This window comes from Pan paniscus, chromosome 21 (genome assembly GCF_029289425.2).
Source record: "Pan paniscus chromosome 21, NHGRI_mPanPan1-v2.0_pri, whole genome shotgun sequence".
NCBI classification, from domain to species: Eukaryota; Metazoa; Chordata; class Mammalia; order Primates; family Hominidae; genus Pan; species Pan paniscus.
Genome location: NC_073270.2, coordinates 44,605,237 through 44,628,126, shown reverse-complemented (window position 1 = coordinate 44,628,126; position 22,890 = coordinate 44,605,237). Strand labels below are relative to the sequence as shown.

At 50.5% G+C, this 22,890-nt stretch overlaps 1 protein-coding gene across 1 annotated transcript in view; it reads right to left on the bottom strand.

Moving 5' to 3' along the window:
* PPP1R16B (protein phosphatase 1 regulatory subunit 16B) overlaps positions 1 to 22,890 on the bottom strand; it is a 118,010-nt gene that overhangs the window by 20,803 nt on the left and 74,317 nt on the right. The window contains exons 3-5 of the mRNA XM_003825887.3: positions 13,140 to 13,210; positions 7,100 to 7,245; positions 1,578 to 1,681 (exon numbers count right to left, since the gene is read on the bottom strand). Coding sequence (XP_003825935.1) covers positions 1,578 to 1,681; positions 7,100 to 7,245; positions 13,140 to 13,210 — 321 coding nt within the window. The remainder of the gene's footprint in view (positions 1 to 1,577; positions 1,682 to 7,099; positions 7,246 to 13,139; positions 13,211 to 22,890) is intronic.

Genomic DNA, 22,890 nt, shown 5'->3' with positions numbered 1-22,890 from the left:
TAACCATGGTTGTGTCTGTAGCACCTGGCACAACACTCAATCAATTTTAGTTGCAGAAGGACTGAATGAATGAATATATTACTTTCAAGTGGAGAGCTGAGTCAATTGAGGTAGGGGCCCAGAGAGACATTGTATAGCCCGAATCCCATTCCTGTCTTAAAAGTGTGTTACTGACAGCTACAAACAGTATTTAAGGAGAGGATGACATGCTCCGTAAAAAGATCCATTAGACCAAGCACTGCTCGATCGAATTCAGGAGAGGTCTACAAAAGGAGGAAATAAAATCACACGTTTCTTTTGACTAAGCTTTAAACGAAATTGAGTATTCCCTACCATTAGAATGTAAGCAAAACCCACAGTAGTGTTAGCAGTGCCTGTAACTTTGTTACCAACAGATACTATAGCTATCTTCATATCCTGTTATCTTATTGTTTAATGAATTAATGAAGTTTCTATCTAACACATTGAAAAATGTTTTGGTACTTATGCTTTAATATAATTGGCTTCCTTTATAATCCTATACTTCTATAACTGCATTTAAAAACATTATTCTGGCTGGGCGCGGGGGCTTACGCCTGTAATCCCAGAAATTTGGGAGGCTGAGGCAGGCAGATCACCTGAGGTCAGGAGTTCGAGACCAGCCTGGCCAACATGGTGAAATCCTGTCTCTACTAAAAATACAAAAATTAGCTGGGCATGATGGGGCATGCCTGTAATCCCAGCTACTTGGGAGGCCGAAGCAGGAGAATCACTTGAACCTGGGAGGCAGAGGTTGCAGTGAGCCGAGATTGTGCCATTGCACTCTAGCCTGGGGGACATAGCAAGACTCCATCTCAAAAAAATAAAAACATTATTCTGAGAAGGGGTCCATAGAGTCACCAGATTGGCACAAAAATGGTTAAGAACCTCTGCAGGAGATGAATAGGAAGATCTGGGTGCAAGGAACAAGACATTCAATCACGGTTACTGCGGCTCTGTGGGGTACACAAGGGCAGGGCCAGGGCAGGACTGCAGCTGCAGCTGAGGATCTGGGGTGTGACATATTTCCAAGGAGGTAGCGCTTCAGAGGTCTATCTGTGGGGTGCTGGGGCACGCAGGTCTCTCATTGCTGCATCTGTTTCCTCTCTGAACCTCATTTGTGAGTTGAGAACAGCCCACATCTTGTTTATCTGGGCCCCTGGCAACCAGCGTGGTGCCTGGCACAGAGCAGGCACCCTCCGGTATTCTTGACTTTATTATTGTCCCACATAGGAATATATCTTTACGGTGAACATTTATTGAATCAAATTGTCACAGCTGATGAAGATGAGACAAGGCCAGCTGCGGCCACCTGCGTGTGTGGGTGACACGAATGAGATCAATACCTCCCTTCTGCACAGCATGTTTTCCAGGGTCCTCTCATGTCCTGCTCTTGATAATCACACAGATAAGGATATGAATGGGGACCCATCCTATTCACTGAGCACAGCGCACGAGGCAGGCCGATGCATAGCTAATCTGTTCGCCTGCATTGATTTAAGGGACACTCTCTGCAACTCTGTGCTGTGCTCACTTCATAGCAGGCTGCCCTCCCTTACCCTGGTATGCCATGCAGGTCTCGATGACATCCAGGGTGGGTTCATCCTCGCAGAGGTCATATGGCATGTTCCCATCCGAGTTGACAGCAAGCAAGTCGGCCCCACTGCAGAGAAAGAGGCAGGGTGAGGGCCAAGTAGGTGTGGCTAGGGTTGGTCTAGCTGCCTCTGCCCTCTGGCCTCTCGCCTGCAATCCTACTGTACAACCCAGCACTCAAAACCCCACCAAGGTGTACCCCAGCAAGATGATGCTTAGATCTGCCTGACACACAGCCCAAGAGCACGACGGCTTCAGGATCCCAGGGTCCCAGGTGGGAAGAGACCAAAGTCCCAGGACAGCTATCCCAGAAGACTTCCCTAAGCCTTTCACTCTGTTGAACCAGCAGGCAGGGACTTAGGGACAGATATAAAAGTCCTCCTGGTGACAATAACAAAAATCACATTAATGGCAGCAACACCACTTACCAGGCACTTGCCTAGAGCCAAACCTGATCTAAGCCCCTTTTGCAGGCATCCTTTTATTTAACCCTCATAATAGCTCAGGTTAATACTGTTGGCCCCATCTCATGCAAGGGGAAACAAAGACTCAGACATGACCGGGCACAGTGGCTCAAGCCTGTAATCCCAGCATTTTGGGAGGGCGAGGCGGGCGGATTACCTGAGGTCAGGAGTTCGAGACCAGCCTAGCCGACATAGAAACCCTGTCTCTACTAAAAATACAAAAATTAGCGGGGCGTGGTGTGGGAGCCTATAATCCCAGCTATTCGGGAGGCTGAGGCATGAGAATTGCTTGAAACTGGGAGGCAGAGGTTGCAGTGAGCCAAGATCACGCCACTGCACTCCAGCCTGGGTGATAGAGCAAGACTAGAGCAAGTTTAAAAAAAAAAAAAAAGACTCAGACAGGTTCGGTCACTTGTCCAAGGTCACACAGCTTGGATACAGTAGAGTCCAGACTCAAAACCAGGTCTCTCATATTAGTTCTTTTTACTTCTCCATGTTCTATTTCATTTTTTGCCCATATGCAGAAACATCCTCAGTTATATTCCACCTCCTCCAAGTCCCTACTCAAAAGGCTGATAGGACAGAGGTAGAAGAACGGAGACCTGGGACTCCTTGGAAGAATTTACCCTTTGGGCCAGTGGTTCCTAAGAATGGCCCTGGATGCCCTGTGGCAGAATTACCTGGGGACCATGGGAATAAAACGCAGCATCTTGGGTGGGCTTCACTCCAGCCCTCCTGAAAGAGTCCTTGGGGGAGGGCATGGGAATCTGTTTTAAACCCATGCCCCAGGTGATTGTAATACCGATCAGCTTTGGGACCCACTGACCCAGGCTGGCACCACTTTCCTTGTCCTCTTAGCACCACCACTGATCAGGCTGTGGCCATCTGATGCTCCTAGCAGAATTAGCCATACTCAGGTTCCCATCAGAGACATAGGCACAGGCCACCATCCAGTCCTTTGGCCTAACAGCCCTCCACTGTGACTTCTCTGAGCTTTCGTACACCCCAGAGCAAGTTTATCCAGCTCTCTGAGCTGGGGCAGCAGTACTGTCATATCCATCCCCCCGGGAACCAACGATGGGCTCCTGCTGCTCTGCCAAGACCAGTGCAAAAGGTTACCTGCCCTGGGCCACTCTCTCTGACTCCCTGCCCTCAGATGATCAGCCCCCTGGTCTGGCTCTGTCTCAGCTCTGGTACTTAAAACCCCTGGCTTTCTTCCTGGCTCCCCAGGACTTCTGCATCTCTGTGTGCCCAGTGCCCAGCTCTGGGTGATACCAATTATTATTTAGGTTGGTGCAAAAGTAATTGTGGTTCTTGCCATTACTTTTAAGAATCACAATGATTTTTGTTGTTGTTGTTGTTGTTGTTGTTTTGAAACAAGGTCTTGCTCCATCACCCAGGCTGGTGTGCAGTGGCTCAAACTCAGCTCACTGCAACCTCCGCCTCCCAGGTTCAAGCAATTCTCCTGCCTCAGCCTCCTGAGTAGCTGGGATTACAGGCATGCACCACCACGCCCAGCTAATTTTTGTATTTTTAGTAGAGACAGGGTCTCACTATGTTGGCCAGACTGGTCTCGAACTCCTGACCTCAAGTGGTCCACCCATTTTGGCCTCCCAAAGTGCTGGGATTACAGGTGTCAGCCACCTGTAATCTCCAATGATGTTTTTTGCAGACTAGAATAGCTTACTCTAAAATTCATAGGGAATCTCAAGGAACCTGAATAGCCAACACAACCCTGAAAAAGAAGAACAAAGCTGGCGGATTCACACTTCCTGATTTCAAAACGAACTCCAAAACTCTAGCATCAAAACAGTGTGGGGCTGGCATAAAGACAAACATATAGACCAATAAAATAGAATAGAGTCCAGAAACAAACCCTCACATACACGGTTAAATGATTTTAGACAGGGTACCAAGGCCATTCAATGGAGAAAAGACCAACCATCTTTCCAACAGATAGTGTAGGAAAATTGGATATCCGCATGCAAAAGAATGAAGTTAGATCCTTACCCAATACCATATATAAGATTTAATTCAAACTGGACCCATGACCTAAATGAAAGACCTAAAACTATAAAACTCTTAGGAGAAAACATAGAACAAAACCTCCATGACAGTGGATTTGGCAGTGATTTCAAAGACATCCTATAGAATGGGAGAAAATAGTACATCTATCTGATAAGGGATTCATCTCCAGAATACATAGAGAAATCCTAAAATTCAATGACAAAAACCCAACCCAGTTCAAACATGGACAAAGGACTTGAATAGACATTTCTCCAAAGAAGATATACAGATGGACAACGGTCACATGAAAAGATGCTCAACGTCACTCATCACTAGAAAAATGCAAATCAAAACCACAGTGAGAGACCACCTCACACCTACTAGTATGGCTACTAACAAAAAAGAAAAAGCAAAAAATAACAAGTGTTGATGAGGATGAGGAGAAACTAGAATCCTTGTGTACTGTTGGTGGGAATGTAACATGTTGTGGAAAACAGTATAGCAGGTCCTTAAAAAATTTAAAATAGCATTACCATACAATCCAGCAACTCCACTTCTGGGTGTATAACCAAAGGAATTGGAAGCAGGATTTCAAGAGATATTTGTACACTCATGTTCATCACAGCATGATTCACAATAGCTAAAACATGGAGGCAACCCAAGTGTCCATCAATGAATGGATGCATAAGTGAAACGTGGTATAGACATACAATGGAGTACATTCAGCCTTAAAAAGGAAGGAAACTCTGACACATACTACAACATAGATGAACCTTGAGGACATCATGCTAAGTGAAATATGCCAGTCAAAAAAAGACAAATACTGTATGAATCCACTTCTTGTTTTTTTAAGATGGTGTCTCACTCTGTCGCCCAGGCTGGATTGCAGTGGTACAATCTTGGCTCACTGCAACCTCAGTCTCCTGGGTTCAAGCGATTCTCCTGCCTCCACCTCCTGAGTAGCTGGGATTACAGGTGTGAGCCACCACACCCAGCTGAATCCACTTTTCATTTATTTATTTATTTATTTATTTGAGGTGGAGTTTTGCTCTTGTTGCCCAGGCTGGAGTGCAATGGCATGATCTCAGCTCATCGCAAACTCCGCCTCCTGGGTTCAAGCGATTCTCCTGCCTCAGCCTCCCAAGTAGCTGAGATTACAGGCATGCACCACCATGCCCGGCTAATTTTGTATTTTTAGTAGAGATGGGACTTCACCATGTTGGTCAGGCTGGTCTCGAACTCCCGACTTCAGGTGATCCACTTGCCTCAGCCTCCCAAAGTGCTGAGATTACAGGCGTGAGCTACCACGCCTGGCCTTTCCGAATCCACTTCTATAAAGTGCTTACAGTAGTCAAATTCATAGAGACAGAAAGTAGAATGGTGGTCGCCAGGAGCCAGGGGTAGGCAGGGAATGGGAATTACTGAATTACTGTTTGATGGGTACAGAGTTTCAGTTTTGCGAGATGAAAGTCATTCTGAAGATGGAGAGTGGTAATGGCTGCACAACAATATGAATGAACTTAATACCACTAACCTGCACACTTAAAATGGGTAAGATGGTATTTTATGTTATATGTGTTTTATCACTATAAAAAACTGGGGGGAAAGGGAGAATGAAAGGAGAAGAGAGAAAATAAAAAGAGACTGGAAAATATAGAGAGAGACCAAGAGTGAAGGAGAGACAGAGATAGAAGAAGAAAAGAACAGGCACACAGAGATGGGGAGAGTAAAGGGGAACTGAGGGGAGGAGAGGGTGAGATGTAGAAGCAGAGAGAGAGAGAGATGAAGAGAGGATGTGGGGAGAAAGAAAGTGACAAGCACCAAGAGAGACTGAGAAAGAGTGACAGAGAGAGAGAAAAAAAAGAGAAGAGAGAGGAAGGAAGAAAAGCAGGAAAGGAGGGAAGGAGGAAGGGAAGAAAGAAGGGAGGAAGGGAAGAAAGAAGAAAGGGAGGGAAGAAAGAAGAAAGGAAGGGAGGAAGGGAAGAAAGAAGGAAAGGAGGGAGGAAGGGAAGAAAGAAGGAAGGGAGGGAAGACAGAAGAAAGGGAGAAAGGGAGGAAGGGAGGGAAGAAAGAAGGAAGGGAGGAAAGAAAGAAGGAAGGGGGGAAGTGAGGGAAGAAAAAAGAAAGGGAGGGAGGGAGGGAAGAAAGAAGGAAGGGAGGAAGGGAGGGGAGAAAGAAGGAAGGAGGGAGGGAGGGGAGAAAGAAGGAAGGAGGAAGGGAGGGGAGAAAGAAGGAAGGAGGGAGGGAGGGGAGAAAGAAGGAAGGAGGGAGGGAGGGAAGAAGGAAGGAAGGAGGGAGGGAGGGGAGAAAGAAGGAAGGAGGGAGGGAGGGAAGAAAGAAGGAAGGAGGGAGGGAGGGAAGAAGGAAGGAAGGAGGGAGGGAGGGGAGAAAGAAGGAAGGAGGGAGGGAGGGAAGAAGGAAGGAAGGAGGGAGGGAGGGAAGAAGGAAGGAAGGAGGGAGGGAGGGAAGAAAGAAGGAAGGAAGGAGGGAGGGGAGAAAGAAGGAAGGAAGGAGGGAGGGAGGGAAGAAGGAAGGAAGGAGGGAGGGAGGGAAGAAGGAAGGAAGGAGGGAGGGAGGGAAGAAGGAAGGAAGGAGGGAGGGAGGGAAGAAGGAAGGAAGGAGGGAGGGAGGGAAGAAAGAAGGAAGGAGGGAGGGAGGGAAGAAGGAAGGAAGGAGGGAGGGAGGGAAGAAGGAAGGAAGGAGGGAGGGAGGGAAGAAGGAAGGAAGGAGGGAGGGAGGGAAGAAAGAAGGAAGGAGGGAGGGAGGGAAGAAGGAAGGAAGGAGGGAGGGAGGGAAGAAGGAAGGAAGGAGGGAGGGAGGGGAGAAAGAAGGAAGGAGGGAGGGAGGGGAGAAAGAAGGAAGGAGGGAGGGAGGGAAGAAGGAAGGAAGGAGGGAGGGAGGGAAGAAGGAAGGAGGGAGGGAGGGAAGAAGGAAGGAGGAAGGGAGGGGAGAAAGAAGGAAGTTGGAAAAAGACAAGAGGTGGAGGAGGCTGCTCTGGGGCAGGGAGGGGCACGTACTACTGAACGAGGATCTTCACCAGGTTGATGTGGCCGCAGGTGGCTGCAGCATGGAGAGGTGTCCACAGCTCGTTGTCCTTGGCGTTCACATTGGCACCATGGGAGAGGAGCAGCTTCACAATTTCCTCAAAGTTGTCGATGCAGCACTGGGAGAGACACACAGGCAGAGTCAGCTCCAGGCAGGGCACTGGGCCCTGGGCCCTGGTCAGGACACACCAGGTTCCCCGCAAGAGGCCATGAGGAAGACTGTGGAAGGCCTGTTTGAATCCAGCTCCATGATGTTCACACTGTAAGCATTGCCCTCGACCTTGAGCAAGCCACTTAACCTCTCTGGGCCTCAGTCTCCTTGTGAGTAAAAATGAAGTTAATAATACATAAGATAAAAATATACAGATAAAAAACACTCTGTCAGCTATAAAGTGCTTTGCAAGTATCAGTGAAATGGGACAAAATTTTGAATGAGGTTTTAAAACCTATTTTTAAATCCCAGAAGGCTTTCTCCAAAGAAAATTGTATGGAGAACTCTCACTTAGACGACCAGTAAATTCAAACAGGATTGCTTGGGTTGAGGCAGGGGTGTGTGTGTTGGGAGGGTGTCCCCTTTCCTGGCAGTGGCCTCCAAAGCGGTTTCAAGATCATAGCTTGAAACCTCTGACTTAGGAACCTCTGACCAGGTAGCTCAGATCTTGGGGAAGCCTTCAGGTAACCAAGACTCCCCCTGAAATAATCCAGCTCCACGTGAGCATTCTAGGGGTCCTGATAGTCCCTGCGAGGAGACAGCCATGTTTGTGTTCCTGCCTATATGCTGCAGTGATTGCACGTGGGGCAGCCCCAGTAAGGGGGAAGGGCCAGCAGCCTGCAGCCTCCTAGAGAGAACACAGGCTCCAACACAGGTGGCCCCCAGGCTCCAGGGACAGGGAGGAAAAGATCCCAAGGAGACAGAGGAGCGTCAAGCTAGGCACCAGGATGGGAAAGGCCGGGAGAGAGGAGAAAGACAGGCAGCCACTTTACAGACTGCGGGATGAAACTCTTCCCTAGAGGTGACCTCTGCGAAAGCCAGCAGGGGACACAGCAGGGCTCACAGGCTCAGCCCTGCCCACCCAGATAAGGGCTTGGGGCTCGGTCCTCAGTGCAATGGGAGACACTGAGTTACACTACGAAGGGGAGCATGATCAGAATTGCTTTTAAAAACAACTGCTCCTCTGATTACACGTGGAGAACAGATGGTGTGTGTGCGCGTGCACGCCCACACACATGTGTGCACGTTGGGAGGGGACAGTGAGGAGCTGTGTTGAAGCCACCCAGTTAAGAGATGATGGTGGCCTGGCCTCCAGAAACGACCACAGGGATAGAGAGAAGAGTCCAGATGCCAACAGAAGGAGCAGGAGCAGCTGTGGAAGCCCACGGCCCCAGGTGGCTGTGGGCGTGGGTGTAGGCGTGGGATGGGGCGGCACCACAGCCCCACCCCTATCCCCAGGGAAGCCAGGGCTCAGCGCCAGGACATGTGGGAAAGGAGCAGCCGTTTGCACAGATGGCGCCAGAGACCCAGGTTCTTTCTGCGCCAGCCGGTCTTTGCGGGGCGGGGGTGCGGGGGTGCGGGGGGACGGTGGCTAGGTCTGAGGACATCTCTCCGGACAGGCAGGGAAAGGTGTGACCCTGTAAGCGAGTGGGTGCTGCCTCAGACGGGCGGGAGAACCACGCAGCAGCACGGCGCGGCCGGCAGAGGGCGCCAAAGGCAACGAAGCGAGGCTGCGGTGGAAGGTGAGCATCTCCAGGCCTTCACTAGGAGATGCCGCTGAGGAGCCCCTGGGGTCAGGGGCAAGAGGGCCAGAAATCCAACCCCTAGAGACCGCAGGAAACATAGGGGGTGGAGTGGAAGCCTCTGGTTGAAGGGCGAGGGGACTGTGTGCCCAGATGGCAGAGTCTTGTGAGACAGATGTCCAGGGGCTGGACCAGTCTACACCTGGGAGACCCGGCCTGAGTAACGGCTGCGTTGGCGGCTGGGTGCAGGGGCGCACATGGAGTGGGTGGTAGCTGGTGGAGTGGGTGGGCCTCCTCCTCTGCTGCGGCCGAGGTGGGAAATGGCACCTGGCAGTCAGCCGCCTCCTCCCGCCTCCTCCCACCTCCTCCCACTTCTTCCCTTCCCAGCTTCAATCTATCACCAGGTATGAATTGCACATCTCCTAAATCGCTGTCCCCACCCTCTGCCCTGGATGAAGTTTCATCATCTTTCCCTACCTCCCTGTCATTCCCCTTCCTAACACCCTCGACCAGAGAGAGCTTCTTCATTAATCTAATCATGTTGCTCTCCGTTTACAAACCTCTGAGGGCTCCCTGTTGCCAAGAGAAGAAAATCCACACTCCTTTTGCAGGCATGGGAAGCTCTTCTTAATGTGCCCCCATCTCCTTTGTTGCACTGGAGCAACAGTGACAATAGCAGTGATAACAATAGCAACAGCCCCGGCAACAACAGTAATAGCATGTCACATCACATTGTCAATAACAATGTCTAATGCTTTTTGAGGACTTACAAGAGTCAAGCAGCTTGCTAAGCTTTGGCCATGCATTGCCTAATTTAATCTTCAAAACAAGCCTATGAGGATTGCTCTTTTTACAGACGGGGAAATGGCCCCTTTTATAGATGGGGAAACTGGCTCAAGGAAGCCTGGTGGTACAAGGTCACATGGAGTAAGATAAATTGAAATCCAAGCAGTCTGACTCCAAAGGCCCTGTTCTCAACTCTCTCGGTCTCACCACCTGCACCTCTCCCTGAGGCTCCCTGCTCTCTAACTGTGCCACACAGAACCCTCCAGACTCCAAACTTGAAATGCTGAGCCCCTTTCTCAAGGCTTTGCACATGCTATTCCCTCGGCTTTGAATGTTCTGCCTTATTCTTTTCTAGCTAGCAAGCTCCTACTCATCCTTCAAGACCCAGCTCAGATATCTCTTCCTCTTAGAAGTCTTTCTCAGTTCCCCTTTGAGTTGAGTCATCGGTTCCCAGTTTTAAGCTGCCACTGAGCCCCTGCCTATCTCCGTGCAAGGGCTGACCACACTGCATTACCTCTATAATTATTTATGTGCCTGTGGCCACAGCACACTCTGAACTCTGAGAGCAGGGACTCTGCCTAACTTACTTCTGGGGCCCTGTTCCCAGAAGACAGCTGGCATGGAGTGGGTACACAATAGGTATTTGTTGAAAAAATAAATGGAAGCCCACAGGCTAATGAGGGTGGATGTCTCCCTGAAAGGCCCCAACATGGGACCCAAGGCACGTGTGGTGGTTGGGGTGAGGTGTGGGTTTCAGCTGGTCAGCCAGGAGCTTCATGCAGCTAAACTTGGAGCCTGGCGAGTTCCCGCCTCCCTGACCATGCATCCCCAGGGGCCCAGGAACCCACAGGAGAAACTGGTCCTGAGAAAGCAATGTGACCAACAAGGAAGAAGTTGAGGCACTATGTGAGGTGGCGGGAACCCCAAGCTAAAAAAAGGGCGCCACTTGAGAGTTCATTGCAGCAGGGATGGCAACTCAACAGGGGACCTGGGGCTCAGAGAATTGCAGCTGTGGTGTCCACAGAGCAGTTAAGACTGCCTTGTTTCAAATCCTGACTTAAACACTCAATCACTGCTTGACCTTGGACAAGGAGATTTCACCTCCCCAAGCTGCACGGTATAATACGACAGCCACTGTTTCTTTAAATCCAGTAAAATTAAATAAACTTCAAAATCCATTTCCTCAGTCACATCAGCCACATTTCGAGTGCTGTAGATCCGCGTGTGGCTGGTGGCTATTGTACTGTGCACTGCAGGAACACAGAACATTTCCATCATTGTAGAAAGTTCTATTGAAAAGGCTGCCTCAGTTTCCTGAGCCATGAAACGGGGATGATAATATTTCTTTTTTTTTTTTGAGACAGAGTCTCACTCTGTCACCCAGGCTGGAGGGCAGTGGCATGATCTCGGCTCACTACAACCTCTGTCTCCCGGGTTCAAGCAAATCTCCCTACCTCAGCCTCCCTAGTAGCTGGGATTAGAGACACTCACCACCAAATTCCAGCTAATTTTTGTATTTTTAGTAAAGACAGGGTTTTGCCATGTTGGTCAGGCTGGTCTTGAACTCCTGACTTCAGGTGATCCGCCTGCCTTGGCCTCCCAAAGAGCCGGGATTACAGGTGTGAGCCACCACGCCTGGCCTGGGGATGATAATATTTCTGAAGTTTGTTGTAAGGATAAAAATGAAATATATAACTGAAGTAATTTGCAGGGAAGTGGTCACATGATACATTTTAATAACTTTTAATAAATAATAATATTTATCCAGTATCGAGTGCTGCTTAAAGGAGTTTTACATGTGTTCATTTAATCCTCACAACCACCCAATGAGATGGGTACTTGTTATTCCTCTTTTAGAGATGAGGAAACTGAGGCACAGAGAGCTTAAGTAACTTCCCCACAGTCACATAGCTAGTAGGTGACAGCTCCGGGCCACAAGCCTGACTCTCAGTCCTGACATCCTCACCTTTCTGGCACGCAGTAGGCGGTAGCCCACACATTTGATCCTCATGCCCATGGCTGGTGGGTGCTGCCCAGCCTTGGGAATTGGCATTTGGGTCTCCATTTCAGGGCAAGCTACAGCAGCCACCCGCTCTCTGCTCCCTAGTGGAGTCCCAGGCCCTCTAGGGTTCATGGAGCTGGGAGTCTGGGAGTTTCCAATGGCAGATGGAGTGGGGGTACTGAGGCAGCTGCCTGAGAGATGCCTGAGGCCCTGTGAGAGAGAAGCCAAGAGGACACACAGGGACCTGCCCCTGGGGCTTATGGGCAGGGCGTGGCCATTCTCTGTGCATCCCACCCCTGCCCTTGTACCGAGGTGGAGAGGCCCTCACCAGCCCAGGGTTCTGGTTGCCTGGCCTCTCACTCAAGTCCATCTGCTTAGAAACTCGGGCACAGGGAGGCTTTGGTGTGTTCATGCATTAATTCAACATGCACATATTGAGCACCTACTGTATGCCAGCATGGGGAAAGATGCTAGGACACACTCATAAGCAAGAGGCATGGGCTGTGCCCTCGGGCAGCTCAGCGTCTGAGTAGGGGAGAAGTCAACATCAAGTGATGACATCAATGGCTAAAATGACTAATTACAAAGGAAGAGGGCCTTCAGAAGACAAAGGGTATGTCTATCACAGCACAGCTCCCAGGCTCTTGCTGTGGACAGCAGCTAATGGGTGAAAGCACCAAGTGCTGTGGGAAGTGTGGTGGGGAGGAGCCCATTGGGTACAAGGACCTGAGAAGTTGGGTGGCTGGAGCCCAGAGAGCCAGGAGGCTTAGAAGATTGGTCATGAGCCCAGCCTCGTGCGGCCTTGTGCACTGTGGCAGAGTTTGTTCTTTATCCCCAGTTTATGGGAAGACACCAGAGAACTTTGAGTAACAGGAAGAGATTTTTGGCTTAAGCATCCCCATGGCTGCCGTGTGGACAGAGAATTATGGCAGAGCCAGACTGAATGCTGGGGACCAGTTACGAGGCTGTAGCAGCATCCACGTGAAAGGTGACAGCCAGAGAAGCCATCCCCAGCAGGGAGGGCTGGACCCATCGCTCTGCCTTGGAAAGGACATGTCATGATAGCACATGGCTCAAGACCATAAATCAAGACCATGTGACCTTAGGCAGGTCACATAAGTCCCGCCAACTGCCTCTGTCGCCAGGGTGGATGGGATGTCCTGATAAGTGTGAATGTGCTTCGTACACTGTCAAGCTCCAAACACACTTGCTTTCATGGGCAGGAGGGATGCAGTGAACAAAAGCTCCCTATCCTTAGAGCCTGCATGTGCAGTCGCGTCTGCGGGCGCACACAGGGCTCTGTGGGATGGCAGTAACAGACACGCGTGTCTCCAAAGTAGACAAGAGCCTTTCAGATGGGCCAGCTGCAGCTCCTCCTCCCTCCCTCATTCCCTCCTCCCTGAGGGTTCTGAGCAGGAAAGTGCCGAGAAACAGGGTACCTGTCCAGGTGAGGGGCAGGGAGCCCTGGAGCCCCAACGAGCCCGGCCTTACCTGGTGTAGGGCTGTGAGTCCGTCCTCATTGCACAAATCAGGGCTGACCTTATTCTTCAGGAAGTAGCGTACTGCAATAGGAGGGTACAGGAGTGAGCTTCCCGTTGCACACTGGGTGTGCAGGCATGCAGGGGCCCGGGTAAGACCCGCTGTCCCCCAGGCCTATAAAGAATGTAGTAACAACTCCCCATTTTACAGATGAGACAACTGAGGCCCAGAATTTCCAAGAGGTAGATGCCACTGCCTATCTTATTATGGATAACAATAACAAGAACTAACAATTATTTAGCGCTTCCCGGATGCCAGGCACTGAGCTAAGCAATTTGTATTTGTTGTCCAGAGGATGCACATTCTAGTCATTGAAAGCATACACTCTGGAGGTTCAAATTTGGGCACCATTCTCATTGGCTGTGCAACCTTGGTCAAGACACTTCCTTCTCTGTGCCTCAGTTTTCTCATCTGCAAAATGGGGATGATGTTCATCCTCCTCCCAGTGGCAGTGTGAGTGGTCATCGAGGTGAGCCATGCCAGGGGCTCAGCACAGTGGCCAGCATGTGGTTTGAAGGTGAACTCCTGCTCTGGCAGATGTGATGATTTTTACTAAAACTGTGGGTCCCCACAGCAGGTGATGGCTCACCTATGGGTGTCAAATGCCCCTTCTTTGGCCCTACCGAGCCCTGGGGAAGGAGGGTAGCAGAGGTTTTAACCATCCCCAATCCCTAGAATTTTGTCTAGGGGTGTGTGTGTGTGTGTGTGTGTGTGTGTGTTCAGGGATTCTGGGTGGGCAGGGAGGCCAGAGTGAACAGCATTGACAGCCTGGAATCCCTCTTGCTTAGGATAAGCCCCCTCCCCTTATCACTGTGACCCTCCTCCCTCCTCCTCTGCCCGCCACCATTCAAGCCCTAATTCTCCCCTGAACCCACGTGCAAAGGGAGAGAAGAGAGGAGCTCACCCAGCAGCCCTGCAGGCCCCTTCCCAGGCTTGGCAACTGGGACTCCAGCTCTGGCTTTAGCAGGGTGATCTCAGGCCCTCCAGCTTTGCCTCTCCCCGTGGATGAGGAGTCCAGGGGGCCAGTGGGACGAGTCCACCCAAGCCCCTGGCTCCCCTTCCAGGCCACACCTCTACTGTCCCTGTCCAAATGACTCTGAGCCTGCTTGCAGGGCCTCAATAGGATCTTCCCTGGATCCAGCTTCCCAAAGGTAGACTGTGCAGTTACTAGGGCAAGCGGACCTCTAGGCCAGAGTGGTGAACAGAGGGTGGCTGTTTGTGGGGCAAGTGGACGAACTTGAATACACCAGCTGGCTTGTGTGGGTGGCCCTCGTGCCATCGTGCTGATGAAGCCGGGCCTGCAGGCCCAGGCACTGCAGACAGGATACATAGGCTGGCCCTGAGCCCTCTGAGCCTCCTCCCACCCCCAGCCAAGTCTAGCTCCCTGTGAAACAGAAGCCAAAGTCCACATCCCCTAATCCCCACCGTGGACACTATCTCCACACTACGGTTCATGCCATAGGGCAGGGCTGAGGTGGTTTCCTCGTTGATTTCTGCTGTGGGGAAACAAATTAGAAGTGAGCTGGGCAGGGTGAAGAGAAGACTATCCCTTCTGCAGGACAAAAAAACCCAGTCAGCAATTCCAGGGGGTGCCAGGGGAAAAAGAAGCTGGAAGGCAAGGGAGGAGTCCTCAAGGGCTCAGGAGCAGTGGATGGGGTGGGGGTACAGCCCCTCAGCTCCATCCTCATGAGGCCCAGCTCCCAAACCACAGTCCCAGTTGCACCCTAGGCCTCAGTGTGAACCGAGGCCCTGCGTGAAGGGGAGGTTGAGGTCACCACCCAGTAAGAGGTGGCATCTCCAGTAGACCTGCCCAGTATGCATAGCCAGTATGGGTTAAGCATGACAGGACTTTGTCCAGTATGGTCAGATCCTTTGGTGCTGTCCTGACCAACATGGTGCCACTAGCTACATCTGGCTATTATGGCTGCTTAAACGAATTAACATTCAAAATTTAGTTTCTCAGGCATGCTGTGCTCAGTTTCAAGTGGTTGGTGGCTACCATATTGGAAAGTGTAGAAATAGACCATTTTCATCTTCTTGGAAAGTTCTATTGGACGGTGCTGCTTTGGGGCATTATAAATGAAAATTAGCTCTGTCACAAATTGTTAAAATCCTTCCATGGCTCCCCATTGCTCTGGGAATAAAGTCCACAACTCTTCCTATGGCATACAAGTTCTTGCATGATGTGAGCCCTGTCTGCAGGCCTCCAGCTTGCACAATTCTAGGGGGCACCATCCACATCATGGTTTATAAGACTGGCATCTTCTGGAGCTGTCCAGTACACAACTTGCTCAGCTGTGCACAATCATCCTACCTGCTAACCTCACCACTCTCATTTCTTAAACTCCAAACACTTTCCACAATAGTCTTTTGTCAGTTACAGAGTCACACCACTTCTTGTGGCCTCTGAGATTTTGCATAGTCTGTTCCCATTGCCTGGAAGACTCAATCATTCATCCATCCATCCACCAGCATCCATTCATCCATCCAACCACCATCATCCATGCATCTGCCTCTAACACTAACACACACACACACACACACACACACACCTTTGCCCCACTCCTCAACCTTTAGGTCTCAGCTTAAACTCCCCAGGCTCCTGTTATATATACCCATAGCTCCTATACATCTCATTTACAGCCTTGTCACAACTACAATTATATAACTAATTATGGGCTTTGAGTGTATCTGCCCATTGGACACTAAGCCCCACAAGGGCAGAACCATGACCTGGTACTTATGGCTCGATCCCTAAAGCCTGGTACACAGTGAGTCCTCAAGAACTCCTCTAGGACCCTGACCCAATTGCCAGCCCTCTAGTTCAGTCCAAGGACAAAGCCTCTCCATCGCTGAGCAAAGCAGATCACCCTCAAGGGCTGACTCCAGAAGACTCATGTCTGTAGCAGGCAGCTCTCTGCTCGCAGGCGTCTCCTACAGACCCAGTGCCTGGTGTTAGCCTCAGGACCATGTAGGAGATTATGGCAAAGCCACTGATCACCAAGGCCCAACCTGCCCACGGGTGAGTGGGGGTGCCCTGAGCATTACAGATGGCTTTTGGGAGAGGAGCAGTGGCCACTATATCCCTGACTAGGATGGGTTTCTGGATGGTTCTGCTCACATTAGCTAGGGGTTCAAATCCCATGGGGTGAGTAGCAGAATAAGCTTCCTGTCCAGCAGATACTCCTTGAGGCAGAAAATAAGCATCAGCTGCCAAAAGCAGTGTTTGTGCACAGTAATTATTGGGGTGTTCTCCATGCGGTGGAGGAATCCAAGTCATGTAATTACCCTGATGTTGGGCAGTTATTTTCAGCCCAAGAGGTGGGACAAATCATTCCCATCTCTAGGAAGCCCTTAGTACTCATGAGCCAAGGCTGCCTCAGCAGTGCTACTTCCAATGTACCTAGGAGCCCAAGGCCTGGCTCTGCACCTACTCACAGGAGCAAAGTCCTCGGCACCCAGTGCACAACCGGGCTCCCTGCCTCTAGAGTTCAGTAAGAAAATGATTATTATATTAATAATGTTTTCTGGCCAGGCATGGTGGCTCATGCCTGTAATTCCAGCACTTTGGGATGCCAAGGCATGTGGATCACTTGGGGTCAGGAGTTCAAGACCAGCCTGGCCAACATGGCGAAACCCTGTCTCTACTAAAAATACAAAAATCAGCTGGGCGTGGTGGCGCACGCCTGTAATCCTAGCTACTCAGGAGGCTGAGGCAGGAGAATCACTTGAATTTAGGAGGCAGAGCTTGCAGTGAGGCGAGATTGCACCATTGCACTCCAGCCTGGGCGACGGAGCAAGACTCTGTCTCAAAAAATATATATAAATAAATAAAAATAATGTTTTCTTACTAAGCCTTTTATTTGCACCTCGGTCAATTCAGAACCACTTTATTTTATGAGTTCACACCTATAATTATTCCTCTTATGCAGAAGAAGAGACAGAGGGCCAGGAAGGTGTAGCTTAGTCACATGTGGCCAAATTAAGGAGCAGGGATTTGGCACCAGGCCTCTCTGATTTCAAAGCCCAGGCTGGTGGCCAGTGGACCATTCTACTCTGCCCTAAGGCCAGGAATAGGAACAGCATTTCTGGATTTCTGCCATGTCGAGACCTGTGCTGACAGCTGATTTGGGGACGAGGGTAATGGGAAATGGACAGCAGTGACCTTTGCTTCTGGAACTCTCTATGTATCAGACGCCCTGCAATCCCAGGCCAAGCCTCTTCTTGAAGACAGAAGAGTTCAAGGATGCACAAATGGGACAGAAGAAATGGTGTTGCCCTGCTGAGGGATTAGCTCTTTCAGGGCCATTTAAAATGTAAACCTGCTTCCCTGACTCCCTGCTTAAAACCTTCTCGTGGCTCCATTTTGCTCTTTTCTTCTTCTTCCTCTTTTATTATTATTATTTTTTTAATATAGGGATGGGGGTCTCACTATGTTGACCAGGCTGGTCTCAAACTCTTGGCCTCAAGCAATCCTCCCATCTCAGCCTCTCAAAGTGCTGGGATTTAAGGCATGAGTCACCACGCCCAGTCTTCTTCTTCTTCTTCTTTTTTTTTTTTTTTTTGAGACAGAGTCTCGCTCTGTTGCCCAGGCTGTAGTGCAGTGGTGCGATCTCGGCTCTTCTGCCTCAGCCTCCCAAGTACCTGGGACTACAGTCATGTGCCACCACACCCAGCTAATTTTTTGTATTTTTAGTAGAGACGGGGTTTCACTGTGTTAGCCAGGATGGTCTTAATCTCCTGACCTCGTGATCTGCCTGCCTCAGCCTCCCAAAATCCTGGGATTACAGGTGTGAGCTGCTGTGCCTGTCCGCCGCCTTCTTTTTTTAAGAGATAGGGCCTCACTATGTTGCCCAGGCTGGACTCAAACTCTTGCACTCAAGCAATCCTCCCACCTCAGCATTCTGAGTAGTTGAGACTCCAGGCGCACGCACAACCACGTCCAGCCCCAACAGTGCCCTTGGGATGAAGTTCAAAATCCTTCCATGACCTTCATTGGGACTGACAAACTATGGCCTGTGAGCCAAATCTGGCAGGCAGCCTGTTTCTGCAAATAAAGTTTTATTGGAACACATCCACACTCATTCATTTACATATCACCTATGACTGCTTTCACCCTCCAACAGCAGATTTGAGTAGGTACAACAGAGACTGTATGGCTCACGTGGCCTACGATATTTACTATCTGGCCCTCTGCAGAAAAGGTTTGCAGACCCCTGGTCTTCAAAGTCCTGTATGGTGTGGTTCTGCCTACAGAGCTACTGCCTTGCATAATTCCAAGGCAATATGCAAATACGCTTGCATAACAGTACCTTGCACTGTTCTCATCATAGTCTGTGTGAATACAGTGCCCTGGAATTATGCAGTGTGCAGCCTGCTCAGCCACACCCAGGGGTCCTGTCTCCCTACCTCTCCCGGCTCATCTCTTGCTCTCTGGAGCACCTGGAGCAATGGAGGAAGCTGGCTTGGGTCTAAGGTGTTGCCTGGAGCTCAGGGAGCACAAAGACGAGAAAGGCACGCTTATTCCCTTCGGCCAGGAGTGTCCACGCCTTCTCTCAGTTGCCCACACTCAGGGCAGCTTCTTGCCCACAAAGCCCCAAGTCCCAGGCTCTGCCATCAGTTTGTCAGAGTGACCCATTTATTCTCATGCATTTGCTTAGCTGCGGCTCTAGGCAAGTTATTCCCTTTCTCTGCTTCCATGTCCTCATCTGCAAAATGGGGATCACAACAGTGCTCCCTCATGGCATTGCTGTGGGGTTAAGGAAGACAAGGCCCTGGCTACTGTTAGCATTTATTTTAAAAATAAAAACAAAAATCAACCAGTGAGCTCTTGCTTGTGTGCCACCCTGTGCTGGGTGCTGGGAATACAACCATCAACATCTTGCACCTCTCAAGAGCTTTAGAGCTGGTGGTAAAAGACAGAGGCAGTCTCCCTCCAGGGAGCTCTGAGCATATGCTGGTTCACAGACCACCGTAAGGCCACAGTTGGTGCCCCGCCACCCCCTACACAGGCAGGGCCCTACTGAGATGGCAAAGAGGTGGCTCCCGCCCTCCTCACTCACGTATCCCTGCTCCTGGCGCCGACCCCGCTGCTCCGCCTACACCTCCCTGGCAATCTGGCTGGAATCTGGGCCAAACAGGGCCATCTGGTCCTCTCCATCTCCAGCTGTAGCAAGTGAGGCTGAGCCGGCCCATCTCGGCAGGAAGCTGGTGGCGGCTGCCTTTGCAGGGAGACATCCCCGCTGACAAGCTTGTGTTTTCTTTGGCATCTGACCCACTCCGTCTCACAGAGCATCTTCCTGACCTCGACATGGTTAGCAACATGCGACCATAGGCGTGGCTCCTGCTCCTCCTCTGGGGAAACGGAGACAGCCAGGCAGAGGTGTCTGCCCAGTGGAGGTGGACCTTGGGCAAGCTGCATCTCCCCGGGGGGGTGCCCTGGGGCTGAGCTGCTGCCACCTCGCCATGTGACTTGCAGGGTCAGGTTCACTCACAAGGCCTGCCCTCCTATCTCTCTTCCTTCCTTTCCTGCCCAGTGCCCAGCAATGAGGCCTCATTCTCCCACTGCCTCCAAGGCATTGCATGATCTAGTCCCTGCCTGCTCCATACCCGCCTTACCTGGAAATCCCTCCCTGAATCCCTCACTGGTTCAGCCACACTGGCCTCTCATTTCCTAAAACAAAACAAAACAAAAACCGAGCTCTGATCCTCCAGGCCTTTGCACACACTGTTTCTTATGCCCGGAGCCTTCTTTCTTCCCATTCTTGGGCTGGCAAACTCTTCTTCATCCTTCAGATTTTAGCCAAAATGTCACCTCCTCTGGGAGGCCTTCCCTGATTGCCCCAATCTCCATTGAGCTTCCCCATCTATTCTCTCCACACTACCCTGCATTTCTGCTTTTGTCCTTTACAGCAGCACTTACTTTGTTGCCCATGGAGCTACTTGTTCCTGAGGCCATGAAACTATTTGTCAGTGTAGTCTCACAGACATGGGGCACAACAGGAGTATGACTCAGGAATAAAAAGCAATGATTGTGACTTTTGTACAAAATCGAGTGAGGCCAGATGTAGTGGCTCACACCTGTAATCCCAATGCTTTGGGAGGCTGAGGCCGTAGGATCACTTAAGGCCAGGAGTTCGAGGCTGCAGTGAGCTGTGATTGTACCACTGCACTCCAGCCTGGATGACAGAGCAGGATACTGTCTCTTAAAACAAGAACAAGAACAACAACAACAACAACAAACTTAAAAAAAAAAATGAGCGAGCAGACACCCTTCCTTGAGCCTCCCTCATCAACACCACCAGACCTGGAGGCTGACCACAGTAGTCCTTCAGCCCCACCCAACACTGTCCCCCTCTGCAGGCTGGATACAGGGGACTCAACATGTCCCTCTGTCCAGGATCCCACTCCTCATTCTCTCTGCCCTGTGCCCTTGCTCTTTCTACAGCCCAGCACTAACTGTGTGCCAGGCATTGTGTTAAGCCCTTCATATCCATCAAGTCAATTAGTCCTCATAATCCAGTTATGAGGATAAGTAACCTGCTGTTATTAAATAACTCCCTGCGATTATTGCTCCAGTTTACAGATGGGAAAACTGAGGCTCAGGTTTGCATACATGAAATGATTTGCCCAAAGACACCTGGCTGGGAATGGTAGAGCTGGGATTTTCACCCAGGCCCAGCCAGCTCCAAAGAGTGAACCCTTAACCTTAACCACTTTGCTAAAATGGTACCAAACAAGGACCCAGGGAAGGAAACATATACAGCGGAGAGAAGAACAGGATGGACACAGATGTTATCATGAAGAGAGCCCACAGGGATGGCAAAAAGCTAAGAGAAAGGTCAAGAACATTGCCAATAAAGGTCAGTGTTCCAGAACATCATGTGATAGAGAAGACAGTTGCCAACAGGCATTGCTGCAGCCTTTGTGGTTACTATATTTGCAAATGAAGTCACTGAGGCACAGAAGTGAACACTGAGCCTGAGGTCCAGCGCCACCTCTGTCGGTCTCCCTGCTGCATCTCCATTGTAGGTAGACCCCAGCCTGCCCCTGCTTCCAAGCACCCTGGTGGCCTACCTCATGTCGCCACATCCCGCCCACTGGGTTGCACCTCCTGCATGAACAGCCCAGTCCGCACTGACTTATTTCCCCCTCTTCAAGGTGCTGTCAGGACTGCTGTGGGCCCAGCCCTCTGCTCTGATAACGCCAAAGGGCCAGCACTCTCAGAGCAGCCCCTCTGCTCTCCTCCCAAGTCAAAGCTGTCCTGTGCCCCCAAGGCACTGCGCTTCCAAAAATCACCCCACTGAGCAATTGAAACCTTTCCACCCACCACTGCTCCTCCCTGGAGCAGAAATAGCCAGAAATAGCTGCTCCCAGGGAAGCCCGGCTGCCTGGAGCTGAGGGTGGAGACTCAGTCAAGTTGCATGGTGGTTTCTGCAGTGGCTGGTGCAGCCCGCCCCTCTGCCAGGCAGCTCCCCCGGGATCCTGGGTGATGACTCACCCTGGTGGACCAGAAAGACACAGGCTTCCCTCAAAGTCACATCCCCAGGACCAAGCCTCAGGTCCCAGGAGCCAGCCCCTTGCTCTTCCCCAGATAGAAAGTATCACTCTTGGCCCATTCAAGAAGAGGAGGGGTTGGACAACCGTGTGAAGACGCGCAGAAATCAGAGCCCTCGGGCCCTGCTGGTGGGAATGTAAGATGGCACAGCACTGTGGAAAACAGACTGACAGGTCCTTAAAAAGTTAAACAGCATTACCATCTGACCCAGCAATTCTACTCCTAGGTATATATTTAAGAGGAATGAACATATATGTCCACACAGAACTTTGCATATGAATGTTTTTATAGCATTAGTCGCGATATCTCTAAAGTAATACCCAAATTTCCATCAACTAATGAATAGATACACAAAATTCCATACAATGGAATAGTATTTTTTTTTTTTTTGAGACAAGGTCCCTCTCTCACCCAGGCTGGAATACAGTGGTGTGATCAAGCTCACTGCAGCCTCAACCTCCAGGGCTCAAGCAATCCTCCCACCTCAGCCTCCTAAGTAACTGGGAGTACAGGTGCGCACCACCATGCCCAGGTAATTTTTTTTGTATTTTTGTAGAGATGGCATTTTGCCATGTTGTCCAGGCTGGTCTCGAACTCCTCAGCTCAAGTGATCCTCCTGCCTCAGCCTCCCAAAGGGCTGGGATTACAGGCGTGAGCCACCACACCCAGCCCTGCCTGTCTTTCTCTGTCTTCACTTCACCTGGTTAATTCTTACTTAGATTCCAGGTCCCAGCTTCAATGTCATTTATTCTGCAAAGCCTCTTGCAGGTCTCCCAGGCTGGGCCAGGCACCCTTCTCATATGACTGCTGTGCCTCCCAAACTCCAAAAAGACTTAACACTATTTTATAGTTATGTATGGATTTGTCTGTGTCTTTACGACACTAAAGTTCTGGAGGGATAGGGTGAGTAGGACCATCTTTTGGCTACCGTGCTGCTCCTGTGATGTAGTTCAGGCCCCCAGTCAATTTCTGATGACCGCAGAAGTGAATGGAGCTTACCTGGCCTCTACCCAAGCCTCAGAACCGGCCAGAACATCTGTTCTTGAGCTACTCTATGCTTCTTCCTTTGGACAAGAGCATTCCCAGGCTGGGCCACAGACTTTTCCTTGTCAGAGAGAATCTTCACCCTTTGGCTTGAACAAAGAG